Raw genomic sequence first — 22,488 nt, 5'->3', positions numbered from 1 at the left:
ACCCCACACACCCCCACACCTTGCGTTAACTTTTTTTGGCGATAACATTCTCAGCCATTACCCGTTGGCGGCCCTCCAGCACACGCTTCTCTCCCCGGGTATTTTTGCCAGTTTTCTCTCTCCTTCCCACCCCTCTCCGCTGTGCTTTCTCTGTCTGCCGTGCGCTAACCTCGAGTGAAGAGACTGGTACAGGCAGTGCTACATCTGATGCTAATGGGCCTACCTGGTGGGTAATACTACTGCTGCTGCTTTCTTGTTATTTTCCTAATTTTCCTTTTTATTCCCCTCATTTTCCTTTTATTTTGTGGGTTCTTGAGACGCTGAAATCAAAGTAGTGATGGGGCTTGGAAATAAAACACAGAGACTACACAGGGCAGGTTACCAAGCTCAGCGTGGTGCGAAGGGGTGATAATTCTGGGTTCGTCTGGGGGTAACTTGCATCCAAAATTCACCCGCTGGCTTTAAGATAATGAATGCCCATTGCTGCCTGGTATTATAGCAGGAGGTATGTGGGAGGACTCACAAGGTTTCCATATAAGAACATGGGAGAATTTATTTCACCCAGGCGAAGAAATGTGCAGAGTATGTGTTATTTATGACGCTGAAGGCAAGCTGTGTTGTCCTTAGGCAGCTCCAAGAGTGGCAAAACTTGGTATTTAGAAATTGTAAAAGCTGATCTCTGCTGTTTAATAAGAGTTGTATTTAAAGGGAAGCACGGATGAAAATAGAAAAAAAGGAAAAAGTAGTGGGAGAGGATCCAGATAAACACGAAAAAATACAACCCCACACTTATTCCAGCACAGTTTGTGCCAAGGTGTAAAGAGGGAGGTTTTTGATTAGTTCCCATGTTTTTTAACCGTATTGGGAAAGGCATTAAGAAAATGTGCCGAGAGGAGCTGGTTACGTTGATAGTGCTATTTTGGTAACTGCATTTTTTTTTTATTGCTTGCATGTGAAAATGTTTTGAGTTTTCGACTAGCAAAACAGTGAGCAGTCCTGACGGGGACACATGTCATCGGCTGTGTAATTCAGGGCTCGGATGACAGTTGCTACCGGTTTAGATTTTATGGCTTTGGGTTTGAGGGTAAATCAGCCCGTTAAAACCTGCTGCTGTGGAATTTACATGGGAGAGGCTTTGGTGAGAACTCTGATGGTTGTTGACAGCCGGGTGTTTACCTCCGAGTCTGCGTCCAGCCGAGCTGACTGCTTTCTGGCATTGCCTACCTTTGCCACAAGTGTTGCGGAAAGGTTTCCTTGAAGGTTATTGGGTTTTTTTTTAAGCAAAATGTGTGAGCAGCTGAGGCAGCCAGCAGCGTGACAGTGACAGTGTCCCTCGCCCGGACCAAGTCTGAAGCACGAGTGTGGAAGGAGGATGTCTGTGTTGCCCTGGTTAAACTGACATTGGAAACTTTATTTTTAGTGCTTTCAGAGATAGTATCTTCCTGTTTCCCCTTCAACTGTCTCTTATGTGCTTTGCCTGTTCTTTTTTTGGTCTTTTTTTCTCTTTATTTGCCTTTCACCTCTGTCCCTTGCCCTTCCCACCTCTCCCGCCTTGGTGGCCTAAGGCAGCTCCCACTGGAGGGCGACAGACACCTTTCCCCTGCCGGCCGCTGCCGGGGACCCGACCCCGCGGCCGGGAGACGAAAGGCCGCTTCTTGCTGTCATTTATTAACCCGCTTCTTTCACCATGCCCTGGGAGGGTTATTTTCTGTCATTCTTAGCAAAAAAGCAGGAGATTGCAGGTGGCACTGATATCTGTAGGCCCCGAGAAGGTGGATGTGTGCTTGGGGATGCTGCATCCAAACCCGGGGGGAGTTGGTTTGGTCTGGAATCCAGTAGAAATTTGGAATCTTTCAAATGCTACCGACTTCTGCTTTATTTTCTTTTGCTGTAACCAGGAACAAAATTTGGCATACAGCTCTTCATTGGTAGTTTCAAATGTGGAGCTTTTGTGTGGGTTGCCTGGAGCTTTCATGTCAGAGGTGAAATGTTAGGGCAGTGGCAAGGAGGTGTGAAATGCTGGGAGAAAAGAGGTGCCACATTGCCCTGGAAAACTAGGAAGACACTTTAGGTTGGCTTGTTCTTACTGCAGAGTGCTGGGGAAACCTCCCATGCCTGAGTGGGCTAATGTTTGTAAAGCCTCCGTGAAGATCTTGTCGTACAGCTAATCATTGCTAATATTTCAGTGAGGGTTTTCTTTAATCAATACACTTAGTGTATCTTAGTGGCTTCCAGCCAGGTCCTATGGGCTGGATATTTCCAAAGAGACTCTTGGGCACTTTCCAGACAGTGATATTCCTAGGATTTCCATCATTGCACATCAAGGCTTAGCAGCAACCCCCTATTATTTTAATTTTGCTCCTTCTGCGTTTTCCAATGCCCCGTGTTTTTGTTCAGTGGGCAGTGGGGCAACATTGCACCAATGCCCCAATGGCAGTGCTGCCAGTTCCACCAGTGAGGGGAGTCTCTGCAGTGGTGCCCTACATGGGGTTTTAATCATGCTGGAAAACAACTCTGAAAAGATTATGCTGATTAGTTTCTTTTAAATTTGACCATATTACAACACTTAAAAATGGATGAGAAAGCCATAGTGGTTGCAGCCTTTTGTAAGTAATGTTTATTTGATTGGTCATATGAATAAATTGTAGATCATTTAAGAAGTGAAGCTTTGAATAGATTACCCAGTCGGATTAGTGCCTTCAACTTCTTTTCATCACTAATTTAATTTACATTACCAGAATGGATCAGGGTTATTTTTTTTTAAAGTTATCTTGTGTCTACTGCAGTAAGAGCTCACAGAAGTAAAATTTATTCTAATGGCTCTCTAAGGGGGCTGCCTGCAGAATTGAGTTCTTGGCCCTTGGAAGAAAAGCATGAGGATGAAAATGAAGTGATTTAATATTTGTTGAATTTCTTCCATACATGCCTATTTAGTTGAACCCTCAGCTGTTGTAGCACCATGGATTTAATCGATTTGTATGAGCTGAGTATCATCCCAAGGCATGTAAATTTCAGGAAAAAGCCTTTAAATTGCTTACATGGTAGCTAATGTTGATACAAGGTAACACAGTAGAAATTAATTGAAAGTGCCACTCTCCCCTGTCCTTTTTTCTCCAAAAACCTGCTGTTGGAAGGGCTGCTGTGCAACCAGTCCATGACTCTGAAACCGTGGCTGGTGTCCTACAGCATCTTCTGTATTTCTGTCAGTCTCTTCTTTTTCAATGTGTCCAGATTTACACCAGCCAAAAGCCATTTAGTGCCAGCCCCAAACCCTGTTCCAAGAGCATGCACCAAACCTACCAGCTCGGCTGCTGGAAAGGGAGTGTGAAACAAATGGCAGCAAGCTTTGGGTGGGTGGCAGCAGGGTGGCAGTCCCATGGCCACAGGAGGTGGCTGGTAAGGTCTGCTGGGAAGGTTCCGCATTTCAGCAGTTGCTGAGTTTCCTGTTGTGGTTCAGAATTGTCACAGCCTCGAAAGACGACGCCTTTACTGCTGTGGCTGCCCAGCCTGGGCTTGAATGCAGCCAGTGCTTGAGCACTGGCACGGAAAAACAGCCCTGCTGTGCTAAAATGCAGCAGGAGGGCCCTGCTTCACGGCATTGGTGTAAGTCCCATGTCCATAGGTAGGAGAACAACTCATGCACTGAGCCACGGGTTTATCTCTGAGCTGGAATGTTGTTAAAAGTTCTTTTATATTTTTTATTTTTTGGTCCAGAGCACATGGCATTTGTATTTTATTTCACTGCTGCAGAGTAATTGTCCTGCTATTTAGAGGGATATAGTCATATCTCCTGTGATGTTCTACATAGGATGAAACATACAAGAAATGTATCCTGTTTTGGCATTAGTACTACATTCAGTGTCTTGGTGTTCTTCAAATAGAAGGTTTTACTGATGAAACTCAGAAAACATGGTGCATTATAGCATTGAAATATGTCTGACTTATTTTGCTGGACCTATTTTTTTCCTTTAAAACAGTTTTCCCTTTTCTTTTTCTCTTTTTTTTTCCAAACAGGAAAAGAAAATACATTCAGCAGAGATTCTTCTTCATGTAAGTGTTATTTACGCTTGTTTATGAAATTACGAAAAGCTCATTAAAACATTCAAATACTGAACACTTACCATCTGTTTGTAGAAACCAAGTAAAGAGCATGTAAAATAGGCTGTAGTTATACAGCAATAATGCTCAGTAACTGATTTGTTAAATCTATCTGTGCAGTTCTTCTGTGTGTATCACCACAGAGTTTATAAAACTTTGCAAAGCACTTTGCAGACATTTAAGCAGCATGCCCATAACGTTGGTGTGTAAATCCTGGAGGGATAATGTTAAAATGCTTTGCCCAAAGCAGAGGAGATGCATAAGTGTGAGCTTGATTTAGCACCCCAGAGCCCTTGGTCCCCAAACGCTGTGACAAAGTCAGCTTTTCTGCCTTGGATCTTACAGAATCCAAGTTCTGCCCATAGAGCCATTTGTTGTGTGCACGTGTATGTGTGGGTTAGAGAGAGTGTCTGTATGTGTAGGTGGCCTCAAATAGCCTCTAGGTGTTCCAAGTCTTCTCTACAACCTGTGGTGATGCCCATTAAAGTAAGAGTAGATTCCAACAGCCATTGGTGGATACTGTTGCAAATGTTTTGTGAAAGCATTTAGCTCCAGCCTGGCTCTCCATCTAGGGGAGCCTGTTAAAGTATTATTCGCGAGACTGAGAGAGCTGCATGCCATAAAAACACAACAGGTTTTTTTTCCACACATTCTAGCGACCTGGTTTTTTACCGCAGATGTCAGCTTTGAAAACTGTTGAGTGGTATGGAAAGCTCTATTCTGGTATTTCTTCCTAGTAAATAAATCTGATTAAATGTTTTACAGGGCTGCATAGATGAAGACTCTAATTGCCTTTATGCAAAATTAGCTTAGCAAGGAAAATGACTGCATTGTTCCCAATGCAGGGCCTGCTTTGCATAACTTCCGAGCATGTACTGTGTCCAGTGGCATGGCAAGCCCACGAGCACTCACCTCAGGCTGATCTCCCATAAATCAATTTTTTTTTTTTTTTAACAACATATATCTCGGAATTGCAGCACTCCATTATGCTTGCGTAGCAACTTGCTGGTTAATATGTAGCAAAATGCCATGTGGTAACAAATGTTTTTTTGCTATTGTTGAGCTGGAATGTTAGTTCAGCTTCTAGATAAAAGTGGCTTGCGCAAGGCGTCTCGGTAGACCATGACTTCTGTGGCTTGGATGGTAGTTCTGTAGGCAACTGTGTTCTGCTCTTCCTCTCCCCCGTGCTTCCCTTCATCATCCACGTGAGCCAGGGGTGGGCTGACAGAAGGGCAGGAGCTGTCAGCCCTTTGCATCCTGCAAAACACCGGCGTGGGGCTCATATTATGCCTGTTGCTAGTCAAGCATCTGTTGAAAACACTCCTTATTCCGGTTGTGTTGCTAGCAGAAGCCTTGTTAGATGCTTTATTTAATAGCTTTAAACCACAAGTGTTCTTTGGCTGGTTTTATGGATAAGACAATCTTTCAAAAAAAAAAACAAACCCAAAACTCAAAAACATCCAGTACTAAGTGAATGATACCCCACAAAGGATTAAAGAATCCTCCTTTTCTGCTGCTGGGAATCCTAGCTGAGACTAGGTTAAGCATTTGTATCTTTGAGAAGGTACATAATTTTTAAAAGGTAACAGAGTAGAAAAAAATCCATAAGGTTTTTGAGTATGAATATTTTCAACATTTGCAGCTCATTATTATTTCATTCTAGAATGGGAAATTTAAATCTCTTGAAAATCCCATGAAGCGTATGCTTCTTGGAAATTATAAAGGGGAAATGGTGAAGCAAAAAACCCCTTTAAGGGAAGAAGCTCCCAAATAGAGAAGGACTCAAACAGACAAACCCTACAGCAGTGACTGTATGGTATCTGGAAACTGCAGAATAACCACGCAGTGCAAATGTGGAGAGTTTTGCTTGGAGATTGCAGTATACCAAAGAAAAATCCTAGTTCCAATACATACACTCTGAAGTGAGTAATGAAAAGTCAGTGGTCCAGAGGCCATTTGCAGTGCAGCCTTCCATCATCTGCTGTGACTTTTCAACAGCTAATGGCAAGCTTCGAGCATCAGAGCCTCTCTCTTCTGGTTCTGTGCATGAAATATTATGACTTTGACTCGATAACTCTGTGCCTGTCTGTGCATTGGCTTCCCTTGGCTTCTACCATGGTGGGAGTTTCCAAAAGAGAGTTGAACTCCAGGAATGGGAGTACTGAGGTTATAGTGAAATGGCAGGATGGTGAAGCATCCAGGACAGGGATCTCTCCCAGGCCCCATGCAGAGAGTTGACTCCTGTGGCAGTGAATGCTCAGTGGGGATTAACCCCTCGGGCCGTGCCTTGGGCCAGTCTCTGTGACAGGAGGTGACCACTTTGAGGAGGGGCTCTTTGTGATAGTGACCAGCCATGTGTAGTTGTAATGATAAGAAAGGGACCGTCTTATTTTAGTCACTTTGCGACAAATACTACCACAATTCATTACTTTCCATCAGTGCCTCATCCTATGGAGGAATCACCACTGCCCATCTACATTGAGGAGGGGACAGAAGTCCCGATTGGTGAGTGCAGTTGGGATGGGATTTGTTTAAGGGAGGGTGTTAAGGGTACTTGGGTTTTATATTCCTCACATTTGTGTGTACCCATTTGTCATTGAAAATGATAAGGTCTGTTTTGGGGATTTTATTTTATATTCTTCTTTATTTTATATTTAGAGGTCCTGAGAGTTGTTAAACACTGCTAGCATTGGTTTTCAGCTAATCATAAATCAAAGTACATAATTTATGCAGTGACATTGAAAGCTTCTGTGCAGGATGCCTTAACACAAGGCTAAGGAAGACCACAAGTATCACATGAGGTAGTTCCCACTTTGGCCTTTGATCTCAATGTTGAGATACTCAGAATAATCTGAGGTCTGGGTCAGTGTTTTTGTTCTTGCTCTCATGCTCAGCATCCAACAGACACACTGTTCACACCTCTGCATAGCCAGAAGAGAGGCAGATAGGTTTGCCATGCACCTTGGAGTGCTGCACACCCCCAGCTCTGAGCTCTGGTGTAGATGTATTGTCACTACCTGGATGTATAGGTTGAGTGCTATTTTGGTTTTTTTTTAAAATAGAGAAGCAGTCTTGAAGATAACCCATAAAAGAAGGCAACTAAAAGATCAGTAAGTTGGACCATGGTGATCTTTTTGGACAGTAGAAAGTTGTGATGGCGAAATTTGCCAGAGCCCCATCCTTATACAATCTGTTCTGGACTGCATACAGCAAATGTGCCTTAGCTCTCACCTTGGGAATCTGCCTTGTTGAGCAGATGTGTCTCTTCAAACAACTTTTTCTTATTAGATATCCTGAATTTTTCCATTCCTACATTCAAGCAATTGCTTCTTGTCCTACTATCTTTTGAGATAGATTAATTACCTTCCTCTACACACAGTACCTGGAAGGTATTTATAGCTGGATTTCAGCCCAGGAGTCTTCTCATTTATAGAACATATTAATTTTAGCTCTCTTACTCTCTCCTTAGATTACTTTTGTTGTCCTTATTTGTATTTCCTTTAATTTCTCTATCTCCTTTCTAATCTGTGGAGACTTGAACAACTCATAATTTGTTCACTGTGGCTGTTTTGACATAGCATTATGCTTTAGATTTCCATATCATCCCTTCTCTAATCCACATCCAGAAATGGCTTAGCCTTTGGCCCTTCTGCACCATTCAGAGGCATTACACAGAGAGACTCTATTACTTGGCTAATCGTACCTGTAATCACCTTTAGGTTCTTCTTGGGTTCATGGCTTTGCTAGCTGCTCCTCAGGCAGTTTTACTGCTCTCCTGAGATGTTGGGCTTTGTACTCCCTAACACTCAATCCCCATCCCATTGCATGCCACTTACTTTATCCAGGAATATTTTGAAACAGTCTGCCATTATTTATTTTAATGCCCTGGGATTTTATCATTTACATAGAAGTTGTTGCCATTTTACCATATGTAGAGAAAAGTACTTAAAATTTTAATGTGTTTCTGTCTATTACAGTTGTCCTTTGCATGTTAGTCCAGACTCCTTTCCCAGCTTCATCATTCTTATTTGTATATCTTCCCTGATTTTCTTTCCTGTAGTTAAAAAAGTTCATAAGAACTGGCAGGTTTAGCCTTCTCCTTGTCTTCATTTTGTACCTTTCCTCATTATACAATAAGAATATTGTTTCTGTACCTCTTCTATGCATGGCATGATGTGGTCTTTCTCACAGCAGATCATCTTTTCCTCACCTCTCCTGGGGTTGTAGTCAGCTGAACATCTGCTGGACATTAGACCTCTCTTGTAGAACTGTTATGGTCCTGTTCTGGCCTCTGGGATTTCATCTTGTCTTTCCCCCTGCACTGAGGAAACCTGGACAGCTGAGGTGGTGGCACCTGCACCAAGAAAAATACTGTAAGGCTGATGAGTCACAGAACTGACCAACCAACCAACCAAAAAAACCCAACTATGAGTGGAAAGCTTTTTAGAGGATGTTTGTTCAGTCTGTCACGAAGCAGGTTTGTTGGATCAGGCTCTGAAGTGCAGCACCAGCTGTGAAACAGTCAAATTGGGTTGGAGAGGGCACCGTGTTTACTTATTCTAAATAAGTGTCTGGACTGTCAATACAGCAAGCTGTGGTTGAGGGGCAATGAGTGGAAAAAGTAAATGATGCAGAGATGAGGGAAAACCACAAGCTCTGAGTTTGGTACCTGAATATCTGATATGGGTTAGGGCTTTAGATGCAACATAAATCAAGGTAGGAAGCAGCTGCAAAATTCTGGTCTGGATCTGGGTCTCAGTATTGATCCTGCTTTCCATTGAGCTCACCATTGTGATCCACATCCAAGGTGCCCATTTGCACCTGTACAGACCAGAACAGGAATAAAATAATGTCCTGTCTGCATTTAGGCTGGAGAAAAATAGCATGCAGTGCAGTTGTTAAAACATTTCATTCAGCCCAACCATCATTTATTTTTAAAAGGTTGTCTGGAGAACTTAGATTATTTCCTCATCTGAAACACATTTTGGCTGCTGTATGGCATGCATACTATTCTGACCCAGGCCTGACTGGTGGTGGTAGATTGCTTTTTAGCTCCTGTATTTATTTTAAAAAATGGAAAAATCAGTAGATTTTTTCAGAGTCTAAATTTAACAACGCTAATTATTTCAAGCAGTTTTAAAAGGAACATAAATCTCACTTGTTTATTACAGCTGCTTCATGGAAACAGCAGCTACAAATAATACTCTATAATGAAAATCTAGCTAACACTGTCATGAATTAGCCAACAAGAGAATGAACATTTGGGATGTGAACAAGGGCAGTATTACCTTCTCTGGCAGGAGAGTCTTTGCATTAAGGAGAAGGTGATTATTACCTAAATGCTGGTTTTATCTCCTTGGGTGAAATGAAGACTTCGACATTTTTGCATAGATGAACATGACTTTTGTTTGGAAAAAGGCCTGAACTCTGCTAAATTTTTATGTACTTTTACCCGTTCTCTAAATCATTACTAGAGGAAGGTAGCTGAGTGAGATGCAACAAGTATTTTAATAAATCAAAGATATCTATGAGGAGATGGTCACAATATATTCCCCGTTAGCAAAGAACCTACTGAGCAGTAACAAAACAGTGCAGGTGAAATGCTGGGAATCTTGATTCAGGCACAATTTCATCTATCTTCCACCCAACGAAACAGTTCAGGAGATTCAAGGTGAGGAAATAGGCAGAGCAAGTCCTTATTCCCCATCACCATTCATGGTAAAGTTATGGCCATATTCTTCCATAACTGTTGTGTTAAATGCTAAAGAAAACACCTGAGATGACACAGTCCAAATTTACATTTTGTAAAGCAAAAACACAGGGAAAAATATTTGTATTGGTAATCATTGCGTTTGGTCTATACAGAAAACCACCGGAGGAATAATTGTGTCCTTGGGGATCAGGAGCAGTAGAGCTTTAGGCTGAAGTGTTTATGTTTTGCCTTCCAAGTCACATTTGAGATGTTAATGTTGTTTGATACCTGTGGAATTAGCTCAAAGACATACAAATTCAGGATATGATTCTCAACTGATTTATTCCAGCATAGATTTGTTGATTCCAGTAGCATTGCTATTGCTTTATCCTGTAAATTATGTCTAAAGTCAGGCCCCGTTTTTCAGAAATCAGCCCTGCTGACCTTCAACCCTGTTGCACTTCTGCTGTAGCTCTTGAGTCCCTACATGGACAAAATCTGAATTAGCCACTTCCATCTTTCTGATCCACTTTTGCTTATGAACAGCACTGGCTTCAGTGTATTTTTGTCAAATGGATACAAGTGTTAAGTAGACCTTACTTTTACAGGATTCTTACCCCCATGAAATCATCTGGGAATAGTGGAAAGCTCCATTTAGCACTCTTGAAGCCATGTTTTCTTGATTGTACTCACAAGTCATGATGCAGCTTGGGCTCATTTGAGGCAACTTGATTACAGGAGAATAATTTTCTTGTAATTGCACACAGTTCCTTCTGCCACTTTAAGCATCTCCGATGTTTTCTTTATGATAAAAACTGGATTTCTAGTCTACTGCTCTTGAGCAGACTCAAAGAGAGAAGCTTTGTTACTTTCTATGTCTACTTTTATAAGAGAAAGTGCCCCCTTTCCAGCCCAGAAGAGTATTTGACACCCTACAGAGAGCTGGCTCTGTGTCTCTCTAGGAGATTGCCTTTCCTTGCAAGAGAAGAGAACCTTTTCTGTTACACGTGCTTCATGGTTTGCTCTTTCATGGGGAGCTGGCACACAGAAAGCTTGATTTTTGCCAGGTACTGAGTGCCTTCTGCAAGGTATTGAGTGCCCTCCTATCCTTTGCAGCCAAAAAGGAGTTGATTGCTCTTGGCATCAGTCATATCTGGACCCAGAAGACCACAGGTAGTATTTACCAATTATTTATGTGCTTTCGCATGCCAGCGTTTGTCTGAATTGATTTTTATTGCGTACGAGAGATTTGAGGCATTAATGACACTTGCCTGCCACTAAAAACATTTTTTTACAATAATAATAATACAATAATAAGCATGACATTTATTGCATTGCCATGGGAAATTAAAAACCCCCAAAATTAACTAGAGTCCAAGTAACTATTAGCTCTTCAGAGCTAATGTGTGAGTTATATACCCTGAATGAGCACCATATGCCAGTTCATTGTGGCACAGTGAGTCACAGGACATATTGTGGAAAGTAATAATTGCTTGGCATGCACTGAAGCACTCAGTAGGGCTTTTTGTTTGGTTTTCTTAAAGGAATATGTTTTACTCTGACAATAAAATGGGTATTGTCTGATATGCTGCCACCAGGGACTGTTGCTTATTTTGTACTTAACCTGGAGCTTACCCATTTGTCACTCACCACACACCCCCTCAGTATCTTTTGATTTCCAACTGCTTGCATTGTATGTGTGCAGTACCAGAAGAGTGAAGAGTGAGCCTTCCATTTGGTATCATCTTGTCATTCTGTATTAATCTTCCTCTCCCTTTTCCTCCTCATCTTCTTTCTTTGTCGGATAGAGCCATTCAGATTGTTTATATGGAATAAACGTTCATCCTGAGCAGAGTGAAGCAGTGGGACACAGGGATTGCACAGTCTCCACTCTTGGCCAGAGAAGGCCATCAGCAAGACAGTCTGATTTTGATATTGGGCCTTCTTTGAGCAGGAGGCTGGGCTTTGTGACCTCCAGAAATTCCTTCTAACCTGAATTACTTTATGGTTCTGTTTAATACTCACTTCCTGTACTGATTCAGCCATAGTGCTGTGCATGTCATTAACTCCTCACTCCCTGTCAGTTTCCCTCTCATTCATACCTGCATAGAACAGCAGTGACCTCCTGAAGGTCAGTGAGGTGACAGAGGTTTTACTTACATGGGAACAATATCAAGATGTAAATGGCGACCTCGGATGAATCAGTAGGTGAAATTTGGGTATCTGAAATTATTTGGAATTTGTAACAGGATTTCACTTGTTTTCTCTTCAAATCTCCAGTAAGTTCCGATTGAAGTTATCAGTTGAAAAGTTTAGAGCATAATTATATCAGGATGATAAATATTTAAAAGCAAATATCACCTTTTTATTCCTTTTCAGTGGCAAAGCTCATTCTCCAGCAGCCTTGAAAAGAGCTTTGGGGTATTTAGGATTTAGTGAGTCACCGAGTGCCCTCGCTGGGCCGTTACGTGCTGGTTTCCTCATGCAGCCGTAACCACGTGAGGGAGTTAATGCTGCACAGAGCATCTGCTCCTCAGCTCAAGGCCCTCCCAGCCCTGCAGCTGTCTGCCAGAAAGCTGGGACGTGCACGGGGCATCTGCGAGCTCCATCGGGTAGCACATTTTCATGGTCGGCCCATATGTTAGCCAAAAAACGCCCTTTGTCAATGCAATGTTATTTGAATTGTGCTGAGATCACACTCAGATTCATCAGCCTAGGGAATTTGGAATAATGGTGTAGCTATTCTAGGGCAAAAAAACCCATTTAAAAACTCTCTTGGTGGGGAAAAGAAATGGGAATATTTCATAGGGTTTCTCTTTCAAGTCTTACAAGATAGGGTGCTTTTTCTCCATCTCTCTACTTTATCAACAAGAAGTAAATTGCTTATGCAAACACCTGATTTCCCATCAGGCTCTATCAAAAGTAAAGTTTACAAATGGGGCTACAATAATAGATTGAAGAAATACTAAATATGAGCAACCAAAAGCTTTTGTTGTCACCTTTTATACAAGGCAGGATTCTAAAATCAAGATTTAACAGGATAGACTTGCTTTCATTGCTGCCCTCCCTCTTCTGTAACCACATAAATACTCTCACCTCATACAGATCCTGTTTAAATGATGCAGAGTACTGTTCTTACAAATGTGAAAAGGGTTTTTTGCCAGGTAGAGGGAATACAGTAGAAGACACTGTTGCTCAGCAGGGTTGAAGTTTCTTCTCCTCTGCTCTTTGTGCAGTACACAAGCAATAGGTTACAAGTCAAATTTCATGGGCAGATAGTATCCAAATGTGGAACTTCAAGCAGTACATCTGACTTTGAATCACCTAGGTGATTTCTCCTGCTGTAAAGCTATCACAAATTCATGTAGCTCTTGTACAGGTCACCTCCAACAATTCAGACAAGTCGACCAAAGGAAATCTCTCACTTTCTACGATTAATTTGCATCTGAAGTGTTTTTGTTGCTATCTCAGCTGTTTGTCTGGTGTCTATTGTTTATAATAGAACTGCAAACAATTTCCCACCTGTCCATTATTAACTTTTGCATAAGAAAACCAAGTAGTGAAAAATAATTGTAGTCAAGATGAAGACAGCTTTAGATACTAAAGTTAATGTGCCATATTGGTATCCTATTTAAACATGTTTGCAAAGATGAAATTGCACTAAGAAAAATCCTCAGCTGGTAACAGGAGGAAGTTCAGTTTACAGTAGTCAGGCCAGGACTATAAAACCAATCTTCAATGAAACCATCAGCTAGCATTTGTTTGAAAAGATAAGAAGAGATGGAGAAAAATACTCAGGCTGTTCAGATATTGTCATGTTGTGTTTGTGGAAGCATACCTGCAAAAGCCAACAGAAAAACAAGCAAACAAGTACCTGTAGCCTGTGGGATTGACCCTGGTATGAAGAAGGTGGGACTGCAGGTACTTGTGTCTTGTACTGGAGTCAGCCTTTGCTCTAATACAATTCCCTTTGGAAGCAGCAGCTCGAGAGTGAATTCCTGTGGGGCTTTTGTCCAAGTAGCATGTGGGCCCAGGGTTTTGTTCCTGCTTGGTGTGTGCTCTGCACTTTGCAGACCGTGGTATGCAGAAGTGGTTTATGTGTTAGTTTCCCTGGAAAAGTGAAGTATTTGTTCTGGCGCTGTTTGGTTTTCATATCTCCTGACATAAAAACGAGCACAGCTCTCAGTCTGTGAAAGCAAATGTCAGAGACCCATTGCAAAACTGAACTGAAAATACATCTCTGGTTGGGAATCAGTGTGAATCACATGGTATTTAAAAGCACGGTGTTTTGGTCAGTACCAAAGGTTTTCTATTTGCAACTCAGAACTTCAAAGCAGATGGGGAGTGATGAAATTAGTGATTTTTTTGTTTTTTTTAATCAAATAATGCCCATTGCAAGGCCTTTAGGACATAGTGGTATTCCTTCTCAAATGCTCTCCAGGAGCACAGTGAGTGGCTCAGGGCAGCCAGGGAAATTGAGAGGATGGGGCTGCAGCTGGAGACAGAGCCAAGACTGTTCTGGGATTAAACAAAACATGCCATTGTCTGGCCGTGCAAGCCAGCACCTGGCACCAGCTGCAGGAGAGCAAATAAATATCATAGTGTCTACAGAGCTTCACTTTTGTGTGTGTGTGAAAGTCTGTGTTTCACCAACCTGTTTTGCAAAGTTGTGCTCTCCCTGAGCTTGTTCATCAGCTTTGCCACTTCTTCTTTTTGCACGTCTCAGTGCTGCTGCACTGCCGTGTCAGTGGTTTCAATTTCATTTCCTGTGGGAAACTTCATACGCCTGAAGTTTTTGTTCCTTTTTTTTTCTTGAAGAAAAGAAAACAACAACAGTAAATTAAACCTCAGAGTGCTTAGGAAATTTCTGTGGCTGAAGCCCTGTGAGCAGAGATGCCCTGGCAGAACACCCCAGTCACCTGAGTACCCTGGTTCATCAGCAAAGGGCTGATACATCACTTCTTAAAAGATTACAGCTCATTTCTGTCACTGAGTCGTATTTTTGCTGATATTTACTGCTAGCATAGAGGAGAAGTCAAGGCTAAAATCAAAAGTAGCTTGCTCTCACCATTAAGTTTTAGCACTCATAGCCCAGCCCTCAGGGCTTTGTAACCTGCTCAGATTTTATAGCCCTGTAATGGGACTAACACTGCGGATCGTGTGTTTGTAATTGCTGTTTTCCTTGTACAGGTTGGCTGGCAGCTTTCCACCCATGGTGCTGTGTTGCACAACTCTTCCTTCCATTAATGTATTCTAGACAAAAAAAATAAAAATCAGGTGTTGGGCAGATGGGGCACGGGAACAAAGAAGAAGAAAGGATTGTCCCCTTCCACTGATGGTGTGGGGATCTAGATTTCTGAGAATAAGATACTGTTTGACATGTTTGTACAGCTGCCACAGGTGGGATAAAAATCTGTCCTCAGTTATTGTTTAAATTGAATGGATAGGGGCAGTAAAAACACAACTCTGGCTTTGTGTGGCCTAGGCAGGTATGGCAACAGCTGATCAAAGCCATTGCTGGATATAGAAGACTACTTGTTTTTCCAAAAATGTGTAAGATTGCACATCCATCTTTTTACTTAGAAAACAATGAAAAGGTACAGTAGTCCTCAATTGTGAGAAAGCCCTGAACATTAGCTTTGGTAAACTCTATTAATTTAAGGCTAAATTTAGAATTAGTGTGAAAGAAAAAACAGATGAGGGTGAGATGATTTATCTCCAAGAAGAAATTACTTTGAAATAACGAATTCATATGTTTTATTGCACATTTGCCTTACTAAATGACTACTTTATTGTTTCTCTTCCCTGCACGGGGGCAGTGCTCCATTATCATAGCATGGAAATTGCTGTTATCATGTGTTGCAAGTGCCTTGCAGAAGTGTCACATAGGATCAATACACTATTAATCACATGCAAAAAATTCAATAGGCACAGTGCACACTACTGACTGTTCAAGTTCATAAGCTTTGTGAGCTTTAGGGGGTTTGCCTTTTTTTATAGCAGGGTGAAGGGCATCCCTTAATTGATTTTGATGTGGTTTATTTGTGGCAAGAGAACTTAATTGACACCAGGGCTTGATAGAGAATTGCAATCTATTCAGAAGCAGACCTTCAGAATTGAAAGCAAAATAGAACAATTCCCTTGGTCAAAAGGTGCATAACTTCAGGGTACAAGGAGGCTGAAGAGTTGAGGATGTGCATAGCTTGTTGAATCTTTTTCAACAGTACCCATCTTGCTTGGAAAGCCATCAGCTTGCTACACCACATGGATAGAATGCATTTTGTTAAGGGCCCTCTCATAAGGATAAAGGCCTCAAGAGGTGGTGTCACCCAGTTAAGGAGTGGTTTTCCACCTTCACAGTGGGTGAGCTGGTGGAGTAGAGGGAGCAGGCAGGGATGGCAGTGGGAGCTGGTGCTTCTTTCCAGCCTGTTGACAGTCGGGAGGCTGTGAGCTGGCACACCCAGAGGCAATAAATTGGGTCAGCATTTGGCTTCACATGAAACCCAAGTTTTAACTGTTTGTTCTCCTGCACAGAGTTACCAGGACAATGTGCAGAGGACGAGCACTTTCCCTTCAGTCTCTCTACCTCTGCCAACCCCTCACTCCTTCCCCTTAGTCTTTGCAAGAGCAGCCCCTGGGCTTGCTTCTCCGAGGAGGGGACAGAGCAGGAGCACCATGGCTCTCCAGGCAGGACACTTGTTTTTGCACTGGGATGCAGGAGACACTGTGCCCACAGGGGATTTCAGCAGGACAGTCATAGCCAGTGTGACCCAGTGTGCCAGACCTCTTCTTCACTGCATCCCATGCTCTTCCCTCACTGCCCTGTGCCTTGTCCCCAGGGAATCGGGCTCCATCCCTGAGGCTGGGGAGCATCATCTTTGCCTCAGCCCCTCTTTAGGGTCAGGGTCATGTTCCCTCTGAAATCCATTGGAATTTGTGGGTATTCATTTTCCTCCTTTCCACCCCATACAACGGAAAAGGAGTTTTTCATTTCCTCCTGTTCTGGGTTTAGTTGTAACTGCTTTGTTCTTTGACATAAATAAGTAGAACAAAATGAGCATCTAGAGTATTATGTGACTGCAGATTTTCTGCTGCTGAAATCTGAGCAAAGATGCAGGATTTTATAACAGCTCAGTGCTGTGACATGGTGCCTATTTGAAGCATTTGAAGAGCATGAATGGAAACAGCAGCAAGAAAAAAAAGCATGTAGGGGGAAAAAAGATACCTTTTGTCCAGACCACAACTGATGAAAAAGAAATTGCATTAAGCTCTGGGCTTTTCTTTCAGAGTGGGCTTCAGCTTTATAAAGAAGTTCATTTTCCTCCTAGAAAATTTTCAGTAGCAGATTTTCCAGTCAATCTTAGAGGACTAAAAAAAGTGTCAGAGTGAAAGAAAAGGAAATTATGAAGAAGTGAGAGGGGAGATGGAGAAAGTTGGAGTGAAAACTGAGAAAGAAGAAAGGACAAATGGATTCTAGGGTTTAAATAACAACCCAAACCCAGGGAAAAATATACAGAAAAAGAAGAGTCCGTTTAAGACAGAACAGTGAGCTGTAGGTCAGGGAATTTTTAGAGTCACTTTTTAAGAGGAAGAGAGGCAGTGTGTGCAGTAAAGGGAGTGGTATTATTTTTCAGAAATAGGTATCTTGTTCAATGAAGCAGAATGTACTTGGATATGAATTAGGGACAATAAGTGAAGTCAGGTGCTCCTTGGATGCTGGTGGGACCTTGGGGGCTGGGAGACACAAAGGCTTTTTTTCCCCCCCAGAGCAGAAAGACTTGCACTAAAGCCATGAGTTTGATCAAGGGGCTGTTTATTTTAATAATGTATCGATTGGCTTAACCACACTGCCCTGGGAGGGAGGGAGAGCTGTCAACATCAAGAATTACAGCTTTCAAAGTTCCAAGTAATCCTAGGAAATGAGCCAAACATAATGAATGCAGTTTTATTTGGGACCTGATCCTACTACTGTTGAAATCAATAGCAGTATTTCCATTGCTCTCAATGAAAGTGGAAGCTGCTTATTTCAAGACCAGCTCTGATCCAGCAATTGGGGCATCTAATTTTGAAATATTCATGAATCTGAATGTAAAATAATAACAATTTTTTTTAAAAAGCCAATGCACAAATAGAATGGCAGTTCTAGGAAAGCTCAGTTTTTAAAGCAATGTTGACTTCAATTTGCAAGATGCAAAATAAATGACAGAAAAATAAGAGAGATGGCAGTGTCTAAAGAGGCAGTGAGATTAAACAGGGTTAGAAAAATTAATTATAATGTGGTAAACTGATGTCTTTCAAAAGTCATTGAGGCAGAAAAGGATGAGAGAGCACTGAGAAGCTCAAGATATACAGTCTGCCCAGGATGAACTTAGTAGAAAAGAGTCCTTGAAAGCAGAAGTAATGATGATACACATCATACTGCAAAAATAGTCCATAAAATCAGCAGTACAGCCATACAGTCATTTTTCAAGCAGCATTCCCATCAAGGTCAAAGACACTCTGAGTGTGTACTTGGCTTTTAGTTTTCTAACAGAAAAAGAAGCTAAGAAAAAACACATTCAGTTACCATTCTAGTCAACAATTCAGTTTGTTGAATCTTTAATCAAAATTTATAGGCATTGGCCAAAAAAGAAGTATCTGCTTTGCTGTGGTTTTTGGTGTTCAGATGCAAGACAGGACGTGCATTTTATCGTGTGTAAATATTTATAAACACATATCTGTGTGTACAGGCAGACTTTGATTTTCCTATTTCCATCAGCATTTGGAAAAACACTGTTTGAAAGATTTGATTTTAGTGATTATTAAATTAGGTGGCATCCACAATGGATTTGTCCTCGAGGCTCCTCCTGGAATGTGTTCTGTGCATTGGTCACTTGTCTTTGGCTGTAAGAAGCTTGGAGAGGATCATTAATGTAATCCCAAAGCAAAAACTGAACACAGTGTATTTTCAGATGTGTAATCCATGGGTTGTCTGTCAAAAAAAGCCAGTGGTTCAGCAGTACTGGGAGTTGTGTCTGTGCTGGCAGCCTTCTCTCTGTCTGCCCCCTCTGTGCTGCGCCTCCCCCTTCCTCTACCCCTCATTTTCCTGCATGTTGTGAGGGATTACATTTCAACACCAGTATTTTTTAAAGGGTATGGGTTATCTGAGGTGCAGGCTCTACATGTGGAGACCTGATAGGCCAGGGAATGGCCCAAGCCGAGCTGGCTGTGAAAGAACTCCTCTTATGGCTGGTCTTATGGTATTTCACCTGTGCACCAAAGATGCTCAGTTATAGGGGGCAGCAAGAGAGCCTGGGTTATTGCAGGGTATTTCACCTGAGGAAATTTGTGCAAGGGACAGACACGTGACTCTCCTGTGGAAGGGCCTCCTGGCCACACCAATGAGCAGGTGAGAAGTGCAAAGTGCCCATGCCTTGTTCTATTTTTCCATATTTTATTAGCATCGATTTGATAATCGATTTCTCCATCCTCAGTTAATGAGGGTTTGTACCAGTGTATGTGACAGAGTTCTGGGCCTGGCCCAGTTTGGATTTTTTCTCCCCTTGCTTTCAGATCAGGCTCTTGCAATGTTGACTGGGCTCAGCCTAGGGGCACACCATAAATAGCAGGCTTGACTGCTGCTTTTTATTTATCCATATTGAGTTCATCAGATGAAGCCAAAGCTTCCTGGGGCCATCTGAGGCTTCCTGGAGGGGGTATTCTCCCAGTCAGATGTGGCTCCTGGAAGGCAGACATGTGTCTCCAGGAGGCAGACATATACCTCAGACTTGGATCGCTCCTTTTGGACTATGTGGTTCTAAGAGCATTTTTTCACAATATATTTCCTTGGGGGAATCTGATGGACTTAGATCTCGGATACCATCCCCACTAAGTGATACAGTAAAAATAACCTATTATTCTCTGGTTCTGACCTGGGCGGTGACAACATATTGTTTCAGCATCTCTCTCAGACTATTTCCCTTAAGAGCCATTTTAGCCTCACCCAGTGGGACATAGCTAAAGGAAATGAAACTCCAACCCCATTAAGGAAAAAGACAATGCCTTTCACTAAACAAACTTACTTTTCTTGGCTTTTCTTCACCAGGGAGAATCGCCTGTACCCCCCACCCTTGCAGCCTTTGTAGACAGTTCCTGTAATTGGGAATGGCTGGGTGGACACCAATGGTTGGCAGCAAAGGGGGATAAATCCAACATCCCTTGAACGTGACATGGGCTGGGACCACAGTCCCAGGTGGCCATTTAGTGACAATTCCTGTGGTACTGGTGGACCGTACGTGCCTGCCAGCCACAGCTGCTGGCCCTCCAGACACAATTGGGATTTTAGCAATTCTGTACACAGTAAAGCTGGGCTGTTACTAATTTTGTGCAAGCCTTGACTAGGTAGTGTGCCCCACTGCTGAGAGCTGGTGACTTGAACCAAAGTTGTGGTGGCTCATCTCCTGCCACCCGTGCAGTGAAACGACCCCAAAAGCAAGAATGACCTTGAGGGTTCATGGACTAAGGGAGAGATCACGATCTGTCAGCACACTCCAGCTAAGGCTGAACCAAAACTTACACTTCTAATTAGGTTTTCAAGCACAGCCATTACTTTGGGGTATCTTGAGACAAATTAGAAATCCCTTTTTATAATGCAGTTCCACTCAGTTACAAAGAAAGAGTCTGGAAAGGCACCATTTCACGTTTTGTGTGGGGGTAATTGGGACAAACCACAGAGTGATCACCTTGTCCCAGGGAGAGTCAGGGTTTACAGAATGCCATCAACTGGTCAGCCTTGCAAACTCTGGGTATGACTGACTAACACCTGGGTCAAAGTAAATCCGCAGGCAAGAGGATTAGAGCTGGCAGAAAAATAAAGAACTCTGTGTCACGAGATAAAAGTAGATTGAAAAAAAATTGCAATTCTGAAGAGTTTTTAATCTTAGAGGTGGCTAATGCTGCAGGTCCCCTTAGATTTTTTTACATAAGGGGAGCCTGTGTTCCCAGTGTTCTGTTTCAAGGTATTCCAGTATCAGTCTCCATGGGGAGCAGTTAAGCTCCTATTTGAGTCCTAATCCTGCAAGGATCTATAAATCTATATCTCTGTGCCCTCTTAAGCAGGTTTATGGCTGTCCCACCACTTCACCAAAAAATTGTGGGAAAAAAAGGAGCACACCCTAAACGCTAGGTGTAAGCCTCTCTCTTTTGCACACTTTCTCCCTCTGTTGATGAGTGTTTCAATAACCCCTGTGAAGAACAGCTTCCATGAGATGATCCAAATGTCCTCCATTCCTCAGCCCAGAATAGCCTGTTGCCTGATGGTTATGACATGCTCCTGCAAGATGAAAGATAGGGATTCAAGCAGCATAAATAGCAAAAGAAAACAAAAATGAGCTTTCTCCATACCTGGTAGCTGTTGCAGTGACAGCAGGACATCAACCACCTCTTTGAAGAAAAGCAGTTGCATCCACTTTTTTTTTCTCCCTGAAGAGGACTCCAGGGGTTTACACAGGATGGTGCCTGTTTGGGGCTTGGTATGAGATGCAGACGTCTCAGGGAGGTTAAGGTGCTTTTAGAGACACTTCCAATAATCTCCATTTATGATACTCAACTCAAGTTAGCTACTGTGAATTAAGCCCCAAAAGCAACTAAATGCCTAAAGACTGTTACAGAGCTGGCCCTACCATTTTTATTCTGTTACTGCTTTACCTCATACCATGTCTCTAACAGTGACCAACAGGAGACATTTTAGTGGAATATGTCCTGCCCTCATCCCCTGCAGTGGTGATGGTCCATCACTCTGTGATTCGCTTTCTCCTTCTGTGAGCTCTCTCTGCTGTTGATCACGAGGTATTGCAGTGCTCGTGTCGCCCTGTGCACCCACCAATGGCCTTGTTTAAAAACCAGTAGAAAGTCATAATGATTAACGTTGTGGAGATTAAAGTCCCTGTTTAGATCATGGCCCGATAGGCAGCTGCTGTTGCAGCGCCTGCTTTGCCAAGGCACCAATGCACCGGTGGGGCGAGTGTGGAGCTGCTGTGGTTTGTGGCACTGTTAGTCCTCTGAAACTTTCCCTGGTGAATGGAAAGCATTGCAGGTACAATGATGCATATCTATCTCAAAATCATGTTGGGATTAAAAACTTCCTGCAAAGCTAATGTCAGCTCGATCTTCGGGTCACTGCCACGAGCTCGGTCAGGTTAGAGATCAAAACAGGTACACAGGTACGGGGGAGGCTGGCAGCTATCAAACAGGATAATCTGCAGCATGATTTTTTTTATAGCTGCACTCTTAATGACATGTATAAGCAGCAAATGGTTGTGGTCTGGAACAAACTTGCTGGTTTGCCTGGTTCTGGTGAAAATTTCAGTATCAACACACTATGCAAAAAGTAACTGGTCAGATCCAGCTGAAGTCACTTGAGTTATGTGGGGAATGAATTGGCCACATATGCCTGAGATCTCAGTAAACATAAAAGCTACGAGTTAATCCTAAATTGTTTTCATTAGAAAATCTTGGTTAAGAAGGCACTTGTTAGAATAATTCTTTCTGTTATTATTTTTGAATGTCTATTATTTTGATAATAAATTCTATTTATAAATTATTAAACCAGCTGTGATTTAATATGACTTTAATATGACTCATGTCACTGTCTTTTTAATTAACTAAGGAGCCATCATTCTCAGCGAACTGTTTCATTGCATAGGTGTGCATTTCAGAAT

The 22,488-nt window shown here is 42.3% G+C and overlaps 1 protein-coding gene across 11 annotated transcripts in view; it reads left to right on the top strand.

The window, feature by feature from the left end:
• The window catches only part of SLC6A6 (solute carrier family 6 member 6), a 93,403-nt gene that overhangs the window by 36,597 nt on the left and 34,318 nt on the right, over positions 1-22,488 (top strand). For 3 of the 11 annotated variants that reach the window (XM_088171432.1, XM_088171427.1, XM_088171428.1), the window contains exons 2-4: positions 4,015-4,050; positions 6,538-6,603; positions 10,907-10,963. In XM_088171432.1, the coding sequence (XP_088027558.1) occupies positions 6,549-6,603; positions 10,907-10,963 (112 nt within the window). In that variant the 5' untranslated portion in view covers positions 4,015-4,050; positions 6,538-6,548. Of the gene's footprint in view, positions 1-111; positions 227-4,014; positions 4,051-6,537; positions 6,604-10,906; positions 10,964-22,488 lie in introns of those variants that run through there. The other 8 variants (XM_088171430.1, XM_088171431.1, XM_014872237.2 and 5 more) reach the window with 5 other exon arrangements.

This window comes from Sturnus vulgaris, chromosome 11 (genome assembly GCF_052056855.1).
Source record: "Sturnus vulgaris isolate bStuVul1 chromosome 11, bStuVul1.hap1, whole genome shotgun sequence".
Classification (NCBI taxonomy): domain Eukaryota; kingdom Metazoa; phylum Chordata; class Aves; order Passeriformes; family Sturnidae; genus Sturnus; species Sturnus vulgaris.
Note: the sequence above shows the minus strand (reverse complement) of the source record. Positions and strands in the feature narration are given on the sequence as shown.